This window comes from Staurois parvus, unplaced genomic scaffold (assembly GCF_062004578.1).
Source record: "Staurois parvus isolate SC_StPar_1 unplaced genomic scaffold, SC_StPar_1.0 ptg000013l, whole genome shotgun sequence".
NCBI lineage: Eukaryota > Metazoa > Chordata > Amphibia > Anura > Ranidae > Staurois > Staurois parvus.
In genome coordinates, this window is record NW_028317809.1 from 10,522,160 (window position 1) to 10,534,820 (window position 12,661).

General features: G+C 42.0%; 1 protein-coding gene across 1 annotated transcript in view; it reads right to left on the minus strand.

Annotated features, from left to right (window-relative positions):
• The window catches only part of LOC149473601 (beta-1,4-galactosyltransferase 1-like), a 119,652-nt gene that overhangs the window by 12,635 nt on the left and 94,356 nt on the right, over nucleotides 1–12,661 (minus strand). Inside the window, exons 3-4 of the mRNA XM_089675593.1 lie at nucleotides 10,978–11,165; nucleotides 5,900–6,022 (exon numbers count right to left, since the gene is read on the minus strand). Coding sequence (XP_089531719.1) covers nucleotides 5,900–6,022; nucleotides 10,978–11,165 — 311 coding nt within the window. The remainder of the gene's footprint in view (nucleotides 1–5,899; nucleotides 6,023–10,977; nucleotides 11,166–12,661) is intronic.

Sequence of the window (12,661 nt, forward strand, 5' to 3'; positions counted from 1 at the left end):
TGCTCTGCATTGTATAAAAAGGCTGTTTGATTCTCTCTTTTCTGTTCCTTCCTTTTTTCAAGCGACCACTTATCTCAAGACTGAACCGTAGGCAAACACATGCTCAGTTTGGTGTACATTGCTAGAGAGGTTTTATTTTTTCTTGGGAGAGTGCATGTGATCAGCACAGGGCCAATCAGCGCTGACCAGATCAGGAGATTTGCATCTTCCTAGAGCAGAAAGTAAACTCCTACAAGCTTTAGCTAGTACTAGGCTAGACACAGAGACTTCTATAATTGCTGATTAGAAAAGGTATTTAGCAGTTTATATTTGCTAAAATAATTGCATATCCATGTTCTGTGTACTGTGGGAGACCAGATATATTGGATGCAGGGTCCTAGGTTTAGTAACAATTTAACATGGTTTCTTATGGGACACATTCACATCTATGTGTTTTCAGCCCCTGTATTTTTTCTTTAGGTTGCCCAAGACTGCCAAGACCTTTGCAGCGCACCTGCCATCTGTAATTGTCATGACCTTGATTGTAAGCTCTAAAGAGCAGGGCCCTCAATCCCCTCATGTTTTGCATTGTATTGGTATTGTTCTGTCACATGTTCTGTCCCCCTTTGTAATGTACAGTGCTGAGCAAACTATTGGCGCTTTATAAATACTGTATAATAATAAAAAATAATAATGACCTGTTCACTCCTCAAAAACAGCTACCAGCCCTATATCTGTTTGGGCAGGTCATTGCTAAAAAGTGGGCTGCCCTCATTGCAAGTCTGGTAGTATCCCATCCTTAAGTCTTAACTATCCGTGAGGATGCAGCATCAGTTTTTAAAGCTGAAGTTTAGGTATGGCAGTTTTTACATCTTACATTGTGCCATACCTTTGGGATTTCCATAGAAGACTCCACTACTACAGTAATATCCCCTAGCTCCTGGGTACTGTGCTTCCTGTGTTCTCTGATTGGTCAAGGTGGAGGTGAGGGGTGACTTCACAATCTCCACCTCGACCATTGAGAGAACACTTTGCAAACACAAACTGAAAGCAGTCCCAGGATAACCTCTGCTAGTTATTGGCATGTCTCACTTTTGTAGCAAAGCAGAACTGAGAGCATGATCGTAAACTGTGGGGTGGGACATGCTGAAAGACTTCCTCTGTCTATCAATAGACTTCAAATAAAGGATTTCACACAGCGAGCACGTTATTTTTTTCCATGTCCATTGAGGGACACAGGAAGTCTTTAACCTCCCTGGCGGTCTGATTATGTCAGTATTTTTTAATCCAAAGCGGTACATTGTTTTGCATGGAAATTTGTTTTATATTGTAGGCTTAGGAATAACTCACTTAAATCTGTCCAAACAAGAGTCTAGTAAAAATCCCGGGTATGATAAAGTTTGAAACACGAAATCATAAATAATATAATTAATTATAAAAATAATATTTGAAACATGGGACTGCACAAAGTCCGACATCAGAATCAGGACAATGGAACCTGGCTTCCTTTCTGATTTTTCTTCCACTGTCATCTCGCTTGGAGCAACAAACCACGCACATCCTAGTAGGTGCTGACTTTTTCTCGGTTGGTGGGATGTAGTCCATGAAGTGTTGACTAGTCAGGTGTTCTGGGTTGACAACGCCAACAGCAGGACGACCTCTATACACAGCCATTGATGGTGTTTGGTGGTTCACAAAGATACGTTTGGCAATTTCCCAAATGAAGTCCGAATGAATCACAGGCTTCTCACTCTTTTTTGAGCAGAATGTAGGTATTCCACAAACATTGCTCAAGAAGATGCCCGATTATCTTCTTGTAGTACTTTTTCTGCGGTTTCCTCATTGCTGGGTAGAATGTCATTGCTTGGTCGGCTCTGTCAACACCTACAATGGTGTTATTGTAGTCTGTCACTACTTGTGGCTTCCTGATTTCTTTCCCACCTTTTGTGCGTACCATAACAGTGGCGGTATTATGAATCCTACTCATTAGGCACACATCTTTCTTGTCACACTATCGCAGTGCCATCATTTTGCCTGCCAGGCAACTATTTCTCCAGTCTTCAGCTTCTTATTGACAAACATTGGCGGCATGTCAAGCCGGTTAGCCCTAACGGTTCCATAGGCATCGGTTTGTTTTGTAGAAGAAACTCAAAGTTCAGGAAACGTATAAAAGTTGTCAGTTGTTACGCAACAGCCCTGATTTAGCAATGGCTCAATTATTGAAAGAACGGAAGATGTTGCCATTCCATAGCTGCTGTATTTTGGATTGAATTTAGTTCCTTTTCCAGTGTATATCACTGAATTCCAAATGTAGCCAGTTGATTATTCGCATAGCATGTAAGATTTTACGCCAAATCGTGCTCTCTTTGATGCAATGTATTGCACCCAGCTGAGCCTTCCCTTGTAGGCCAGTAGACTTTCATCTATGCAGATATCTTTTTCTGGCACATAGCTCCGTTGGAAATGCTTTAGAATCATTTGAGATACTTCCTAAATTTTCTTTAGTTTTGGTGCAGGATGAGTATTTGTCAAATTCTTTGTTGTTTTCAAAGTGTAAAAATGTCATGATCAGGGAAAATCTGTACTTTGACATGACCGTGCCAAAGAATGGAGTGGCAAGCAATTTACTAGTTGGCCAATACCACTTCTGCAGGGGTTTCCCCACCACTCCCTGAAGTATTATTAGGTCGAGAAATTTCCAAATGTCATCTTTGGTCACTGGTTCCACTTTCTGCTTCTTGGAAACTTCCAATGCAGAGTAGCCAATTGTTGCTCTTGGTACCAGTTTGTCTCGGTAACAATTTTTTCATTAACCTCATCGGTCAGAAATAATTGTAAGCATGCCAAGGGGTTGTCATGTTCGATGTCTACTTTCATACCAGGTGCTCCAGTAAATGGGAATCTTGGAGGCGCTGCCTGATCTGTAGCACAGTCAATAGCGCACCAAGTTCTCACATCACTTAGCTCAGTCACAGAATCATCGCTGTCCTCACTTTGTGTCTGATGATGAATATTCCCACAAATCACTATCGCTCAATTCTACAAGTGATTCTAATTCACTATCTTCTAGCTGGTCCAAAACAGCTTTTGGCACACAGGGACGCTTTTTGGATGTCATGGATGTTCTCAAGTTTCCAGGCAGAAAGAACAGTCAAAGTGCAGGCAGGGCACTGAACAAAGCACTAAGGAGAAATCTGAGGTGAAATGGATTGATACAGTAATGTAATACTAATATATTACAACGTATTGTGTGTGTGTCACATTGTAACTTTTACTTTTCCGCAGGTTTCACCCCCCGTAGGTCCTGACGCTTGCAGAGAACAGAACCCGAAAGACTGCTGCTGGCATCGGCTGGAGCCGCAGCGGGAGGACATTGCAGGACCGCAGGACAAGGTAAGCGTTCGAGGGATCGCTGCAGTGTACAGCCTAAAGCTTAATGAACCACCTGAAGAACCTTACACTCAAAGCTGGTATCAGATCAGGCAGAAACATCCACCTGGTAGAACATAGAAAAAGTGTAAACAGAAGATTGCTGAAACAGAATTGGACAAAGGGATGGGAGAACAATTTTCCAGTTAAAGTAAAAAAGCAGAGGACTTCCTTAGGCAAGAAGTTATGGGCCTGAATACTATCTTGTCACTATAAAAAGCAACAATGGGTTTCTTGGTAGATAAGGCTACCATTTCAGACACTAGACTTGCAGGAAATAGTTACAAAAAAAAAACCTTGTGGGTGACAGTAGTGAGTAATGTCAAAGTACAAAGGGAGCTCCTTTGACTCTTTAGCTAATGAGGAATCTTGATTGCAGAAAAAATGAAAAGAAAGATTCAGTAAAATTGGATTGTTTTTCTGCAAGGAAAGAGACATCCATTGTCCTAAAACATTACCAAAAAATTAAGCATGATGGGAGAGGGAGGAGTTATACCTGGCTGACCAACAGCTTTTTTTTTTTTTCCAGTGTCCAATTCTTAGGAAGCAGTATAACAAAGTTGTTGCAGAAGTCCTTTTAACCCTGTGCCCCTTAATGAACTATATAGAATTGGTTTTCTGAAAATAAAGAATGCATGAGCACAGAAGAACACTTGTGCTTGCATAAATGTTACAGGGCTTACAAAACTATGTTATATATACTGGAATTGCTTCAGTAGTGGCGGTACGCAGCGACCTATAATAGTGTGGTAGGCAATCTGACTGACACTGGGGTGAATGAATAACTGCTACTGAAATTGCCAGTGACATTAATACAGTGATATTATACATTGTCACTTTACTAATGACACTGGCAGCAAAGTGGTTAACATCTAGGGTGATTAAGGGGTAAATGTGTGCCTAACAACGTTTACCATGTGTAAAGTGTGCTGCTTTTTACTAATGACCTTCGTTTTTCATTCCTGCTTTGCAGGAATGATAAACAGAGATTGTTCCCTTTATACAGAGCTCTGTGTTGATTGTCAATGGGCTGTGATTGTACATAGCCGATCAACAGACATCAGGCGTGAATCATTGGCTTAGACTTGCCGACAGGCTCCTGCTGTGTACAATCAGAGCGGGTGCTGGTGAGGGGGCACGCATTCACCCCCCAAACCCAGAAGCAAGCAGCAACTTACGGGTACATCACTTTGTCTGTGTGGGCCGCCTGTCCGCAGTACATTGCAGTACAGGAGGTCTGCAAGTGTATATATAATGTATTTTTTATTTAACTACTTTAATGCCAGGCACTTTTGCCCTGTTCCTGTCCAGACCATTTTTCAACTTTCAGCGGTCACACTTTGAATGACAATTGCACGGTCATGCAATACTATACCCATAAGAAAATTTTATTAATTTTTTTGCACACAAACAGAGCTTTTATTGATGGTATATAACCACCGCTGGGTTATTTTTTGCTAAACGAGACAAGACTATTTTTTTGGGAAAAAAAAAAGCCTTTCATAAATTTAGGGCAAAATGTATTCAGATGTATTTCTTTGGTATATCCCAAATCTGCAAATATATAGTCTGTAGAAAAGTTAGAGTGTTCACAAACTGGTGTATGTATATGTATATCTATCAGAAAATTGATCAATCCTGATGTACTGGCAGCCTCTCATTTCTTGAGGCCCGAAAATGCCAGGATAGTAAAAATATCCCCCAAATTACCCCTTTTTGGAAAATATATAGTGCAAGGTATTTAGTAAGTGGCATGGCTATTTTTTTTGAAGTTGTAATTTGTCACAATGTTTTGGAAAATGAATTAAAAAAAAAAGTCATTCACGATTTTTTTTTTTTTGTTTTTTTAACATATGGTCATCGGTCCAGTACAACGTTATAACTGGTGTGGCGGTGATCAGGGACATGGACTGGTAACAGTATGTAAAAAAACAAACCAAAAAAAAATTTTTTTCTTATTACAATTTTTTTTTAACACACTCATCAGAGCAGTACTGTGTTACCATGGTAACACTGTACTACTCTAAGGAAGTGATCAGGGTTTTTTTTTTTATAACACATGTCTACTTATACCAATGAATTTAATTGATAAAAGAAACCATTTATATCCAATTCATTTCTTTTGTTGTGATTACCCAAAGCTGGGCTGCGATTAGCCCTGTTTGTATCATATGATCGCTTTGACCAATCACAGCCAACACCACAATTGTATACAATGGAAATGAAAGGAAGCCATGCATCGTTTACAATTGTCATGTGATCTGTTGTGATTGGTCACAGCGATGACAGGACACTGGCAGCGGGCCAGTGTAGTAATCAGTCATAGGTGGACACAGCTGGTGGCAGATTGCACCACTGTGCAGCCCCGCCTTCTCAGAGGATGTCATATGACGTCCATTCAGAAGGAGGAATGTCCTGCCCATCCATCAATCTGCTATAGGCCGGAACGGAAGGTGTTAAACCATATGAATAATTTAAATATATATCATACCGATTGTATATATCATCATCTTCTCCGCCCCATCCCCAATAATTGTTTGGAAATCCATTGATTCTTTCAAACTGCTCTCTGCTTAAAGCAGACACCCCTCCAAAATACTGGGTGTATGGTAACCTGGTAAAAAAAAAAAAGAAAAAGAAAAAAAAAGGAGGACAAGAAAACACACAATTACATATATACAACATAAAAATAATACGATTTTGAATGAAGTGTATATCTCAATATTTTTGTCTGAAAGCAGTGTTTTAATGTGCTAACATTTCAATTGTCTAAAATCACTGTTGGCATGTAAGACAGGTTAAACACGAAGATACACAAATAACACAGTTTTTCTCTTTCTAAAAATGGAAGAGAGATCTCTAATTTTAGGTGTTACTAAACCCAGGACCCTGCATTCACTATATCTGGTCTCCCACAGTACAGAGAACATGGAAATGCAATTATTTTAGTAAATATAAACTGCTAAATACCTTTTCTTAATCAGCAGTTAGAGCAGTCTTGATTTCTACAAGCTTTAACCAGTGCTCTGCTGCACACTAATAGGAGTTTTCATTCTCCCCTGATTGTCCTATGAGGCTGCATAACACCTGACCCTGTCTGGATAGCGCTGATTGGCCCTGTGCTGACCACATGCACTCTCCCAAGAAAAAAAAATAAAAATAAAACCCAACTCTAGTAATACACACCAAACTGAGCATGTGCAGCTTGCCCCCAAGGCTCTGTTCTATCAGCCGATGGACTGGAGACAGTAGAAGGGGAGGTTCAGAGAAGACAGGATCAAACAGCCTTTTTACACAATGTGGAGGATTAACCCCTTAAGTTCCACAGTGAAAATAACAAGCATGCTTCTCTGCATATACAGACTGATTTTACTGTTGTGGGTTTAGTAACACTGTAAGACCCCATTCACACCACTACACTACGTTATTGTGAGCTGCACTACGGCAGCCCACCAAAAAAGGAATGTACCATTTTCTATGATGCAGTGCACTAAATGCATGGTCAAATGCAAGGTGCTTTGGAGTCACACAAACGTCTGCTACCCACACAATAGTAGGAATAGCCTCTTAAAGTAGACGCCTACATTTTGAATAAAAAAAAAAAAAAAATGGAAGACTTCTCTAATCTGCCACTATAAATGTCAAGTGCATAGCACACCTGCCTGTATTGACAATTAATACATCAACAGGACTTGTATGCTTCCTAAAGGCTAAGTTCACCTTTTGGGTAGGGGAGGAACCAAAAGCTCCTCCCAGCCATAAACAGAAAGGACATCTAAAATATTAAAAAGGAAGGTTGGGCGGCACCACATTGACATAACAAAACCGTAATTTCAATACTACACATAATTAGCGATCACCTCTCAACAAATGTATACCCCATGTCGATAAACAAAGAGAAAACTCCAATGTACAAACATAGCATCAAATGTATATAATTAATAGGCAATCACATAGGGATAATTGTAGAGAGATGATGCATCCAGATGTTCTCATATACACGGAATTGACATATCCAATGGCATAAGAGCCCTATATAAAAAGTCAAGTGAAAACACACATAGCAATATACATCTAAAAACAGACTCTCAGCTACATAGAACCCACTCATTAGATCATGCAGGTACAGGTGTATATATGTTTTCCCACCATATCAAAGATGGCAGCTGGCAATTTACCCTGAAATCTGATGGTATGAAACCTAAAATCCCAATTGTGTAATGACTACGGTCCCCAAATATACCTAGTAATACTATCCAAACAATCCATATAAACCACAGAGGGGGCAGCAGACTCAAGTACTTAAAAGCTAACTTGACCTACAATTTTGAGTTTTAAGTCAACTCAGGTTTTTACTGGCACTTTTCACACCTGAAGTGAACTAGGTTGATATTACCTAGAGATCTCTTTAGAGTACCTCTCATGAACATGTGCAGTGCTTTGTGAATCAAGGTATGTAATGCAGGCCATAGATGGGTCAAAAACCAGCAGTTTAAAAAAAACAAAAACTAAAAATTGGTCGTTCAATAGGCCGATGTTATCACCAACGGTTAAAAAAAAAAAAAAAAAATTGGCCTAATTTCCTTCCAGTCTACAGCCGGCATTTAATTACTTCTGTCCCTTGTAGAGAGCTCCGCTATTATAGTTGACATGAAAAAGTATTGCGGTTGCAACAATGTATCCATTTCAGAGACAGATGTTTTTATTCGGATACAAATAGATACATTGTTGCACTTGCAAGACTTTTCATATAAAATATAATAGCGGACTGGAATTCTTCTTTTTCTTCTTCTTGCAGGTCACGGCTCATGCGCAGATTTTTTTATCGGTAAAACGATCGGCCGATTTGCCCATCATTGCTGGGGAAATTGGCCGATTGCCAAAATCAGCTGATTTTTTTTCACAACTTTGCCAATAAAAAAAAAGTGCAAAACCCCAGAAAATTAACCAATTAACCCATTAACGGTGCAAAAATCGGACGATTTTTTTTTTTGGACGAAAAATTGGCCGATTTCAGACTCGTCTATGGCCTATGAGCCTGCAACTAATTCATAAAGCCTTAAAAAGGAAACTCAAAACCTTTTCAGAACAAAAAAAAAAAAAACACATTTTGGATAAAGTGGGGAAGAGGTGAACTGTCTGTCAAGTTTTGTCGTTTGTGTCCCCATTGATCACTATTTGTACTGGTGACGTCAACGAAACAAATCTAACTGGTTTACTTGTTTCGTGGACAACCATCTAAGCCAGCGGTTCTCAACCTGGGGGTCGCGACCCCTTTGGGGGGTCGAACGACCATTTCCCAGGGGTCGCCTAAGACCATCGGAAAACACATATTTCCGATGGTCTTAGGAACCGAGACACCGATGCTCTGTCTCGCGATCTGTGGGCGGGATGATATGCTGCCCCTGTAACCTGGCCACACCTCCGGGATCACTCAACAGCTCCGCCTCCTCGCCGCTGATTGGCCACCGGAACTGTAGCTCAGGAGAGGCACACAGGCGGCCAATCACCGGCGAGGAGGTGGAGCTTGGAGAGGAGGAGCCGAGCGGCAGAGCGCGCAGATCGAAGAAGATCGAGGGAGCTGCAGGACCGAGTGAAGAGGAGAGGGGCCAGAGAAGGAAGACAGCTGACAGGTAAGTGCAAATTTTGCTTCTGCAGGCTGTAGATGGGAGAGGGAGAGAGCGAGCCCAGGCTGGAGCAGGGGTCAGCAAGGTAAGTATCATTGGTGTCAGTGGGAGGAATAGTGCCCCATCATTTGTGTCACTAATACCAACGATGGGGCACTATTCCTCCCCCCACTGACACCAACGATGGGGCACTATTCCTCCCCCCACTGACACCAACGATGGGGCACTATTCCTCCCCCCACTGACACCAACGATGGGGCACTATTCCTCCCCCCACTGACACCAACGATGGGGCACTATTCCTCCCCCCACTGACACCAACGATGGGGCACTATTCCTCCCCCCACTGACACCAACGATGGGGCACTATTCCTCCCCCCACTGACACCAACGATGGGGCACTATTCCTCCCCCCACTGACACCAACGATGGGGCACTATTCCTCCCCCCACTGACACCAACGATGGGGCACTATTCCTCCCCCCACTGACACCAACGATGGGGCACTATTCCTCCCCCCACTGACACCAACGATGGGGCACTATTCCTCCCCCCACTGACACCAACGATGGGGCACTATTCCTCCCACTGATACCAACGATGGGGCACTATTCCTCCCACTGACACCAACGATGGGGCACTATTCCTCCCACTGACACCAACGATGGGGCACTATTCCTCCCACTGATACCAATGATGGGGCACTATTCCTCCCACTGACACCAATGATGGGGCACTATTCCTCCCACTGACACCAATGATGGGGCACTATTCCTCCCACTGACACCAATGATGGGGCACTATTCCTCCCACTGACACCAATGATGGGGCACTATTCCTCCCACTGACACCAATGATGGGGCACTATTCCTCCCACTGATACCAATGATGGGACACTATTCCTCCCACTGACACCAATGATGGAGCACTATTCCCCCCACTGACACCAATGATGGGGCACTATTCCTCCCACTGACACCAATGATGGGGCACTATTCCTCCCACTGATACCGATGATGGGGCACTATTCCTCCCACTGATACCGATGATGGAGCACTATTCCTCCCACTGACACCAACGATGGGGCGCTATTCCTCCCACTGATACCAACGATGGGACACTATTCCTCCCACTGACACCAATCGCGGGACACTATTCCTCCCACTGATACCAATGATGGGACACTATTCCTCCCACTGATACCAATGATGGGGCGCTAGTCCTCCCACTGATACCAATGATGGGGCACTATTCCTCCCACTGCAAAATTACAGTTCTGAAGTAGCAACGAAAATAATTTTATGGTTGGGGGTCACCACAACATGAGGAACTGTATTAAGGGGTCGCGGCGTTAGAAAGGTTGAGAACCACTGATCTAAGCACTGGTATACACTGGTTTTTTTTTTGGTTTTTTTTTTTTCTTTTTTGTGCAACCGGCAGGCTGATGGGAAAAAACCTCACAGATTGCTGAATCCACACAAGAGATGTTGATGCAGGGGTCACCCCCACTGTGTTATTGTATTCGGACAGTGGGGACCCCCAACAATCAGAACACACTGACCAGCACTGCATTGGCTGATCGAATGCAGGGTTTCCAGCAAGATTGTTTAATAGGAATCGATCTTACAATCGGCTTCAGTTGAACAGAGAGCTACACAGATGGAAATTCCCCCTGAAGTTCGATACCTTTGTACCCAGCTTAACAGGGTAATTCCCAAACTTTGGAAGATTTCCACGAGCTTTTTGTTGTGTCTCTGGGACAGAAATTAAATATTTCCCCAAAAGTACACAGACTGTGAAAAAATAGCCTGGCGGGATTTTTAAAACTTTTGTATTTCTATCCAAAAAAAAAAAAAACACACACACAAACATCATGCATACACTTTCATAACATGATATTGTACAGAACCATTTTAACTCCTAAGAATGATTAAAGACTTACCCAAACCCAAACTTATCCATTGATACAGAGAGGTGTCTTGGTTGGTTGTAGCACTTGTAGATGTTTCTATCATCCATTGGAATGAGATCAACATCACTGAAGACAAAGCAGTTATAGTCATATTCTTTCAAAGCCTCAACAAAGCCAATGTTCAGCAACTTAGCACGGTTAAATGTAGAATCACCATCCTTGAAGGGTGGAAAAAAATAGAATATAAGCACAATTGCCATTTAGAGGGATTATTTGCATTAGTCAATTTAAGGTGATAATAAGCCTATTTCTTTTTAATTATAACAAACATGTTAAAACTTACCTGCTCTGTGCAATGCTTCTGCACAGAACAGCCCCGATCCTCTTCTGGGGTCTCCCGCAGGCATTCCAGGCCCCTCCTCTTCGGCGGGTACCCCCATGGAAAGCTGCTTTCCTTGGGAGCACTTGAGCAGATTCACTCCCGAGCCGCCCTGTCTGCACCCATTGACATAATGGGCAGCTCATCCCCGCCCTCTGCTCTCATGTCACAGCATTTGACTGACAGCAGCAGGAGCCAATGGCTACAGCACAGAAGGTTTTTCACCTTAAGGCATAGAATGCCTTAAGGTGAAAAACCATAAGGCTTTAGAACCACTTATTACTTGCGTTTCTAATTTTCACACATTCAAACAAGTTACATTACTTGCACTGAAATAATTGTACTTTGAATATATTTTCTATATAAAATATTAAGAGGTTTGTAACACATCTAAAAAAGAAGCAGGATCAAAATTGCTTAAAGGTTATCGATTAACCTCCCTGGCGGTATGATTATTTCAGATTTTTGGTGCTGAAAGCGGTACCATTATTTTGCATGTAAATATGTAGTTTTTTTATTGTAGGCTGTAATATTTAGGAATAACTCACTGAAATCTGTCCGAACAAGAGTCTATTAAACATCCCGGGTAGGATAAAATTTGAAACACAAAATCATAAATTATAATTTAATAAATCATAAAAAATAATATAATAATAATACATTTAATTCAGTAATATAATCAAACCAAAAACACTGAAATTTGAAATATAGCGCCAAGTTCGCACATCGCTGAGCAAAGTCGCAAAATCGTTTTCAGTGTCTGATGACGAATTTCCCCACGAATCATTATCACTCAATTCTGCAAGTGGTTCTGATTTACTATCGCTGTTCTCTAGCTGGTCTAAAACCACTTTTGACCTAAAGGGACGCTTTTTGGACGCCATGGACGTTTCTCAGTTTCCAGGCAGAAAGAACAGTAAAAATGCAGACAGAGGACAGGACAAAATGTATGTGAAATGGGTTGAAACAGCAATGTTTTACTAAGTAAAATTTGTTTAGAAAAAAATTACATTTAAAATTTTCAAAATTTCCCGCCGCCACTGGCGGCGCCCGTACGTCCCAACATCACAGGGACCGGAACACAGAAGCCGGATGCCGGCATCGGCCGGAGGAGATGGCCGGGGACGCTGCAGGAGACACACCGCGGGAGCGCAGGACAAGGTAAGCTCTGCAGGGACTCCCTATGCAGCGCCGCATGGTAAGCCCGAGTGTAGCTCGGGGTTACCGCTTTTGGTACAGACATTTTAAACCGAGCTACACTCGGGAATACCGCTAGGGGAGGTTAAAAAGGAGCAGCAAGCCATTAATTAGAAACATTTTACTTGTCCAAATTAA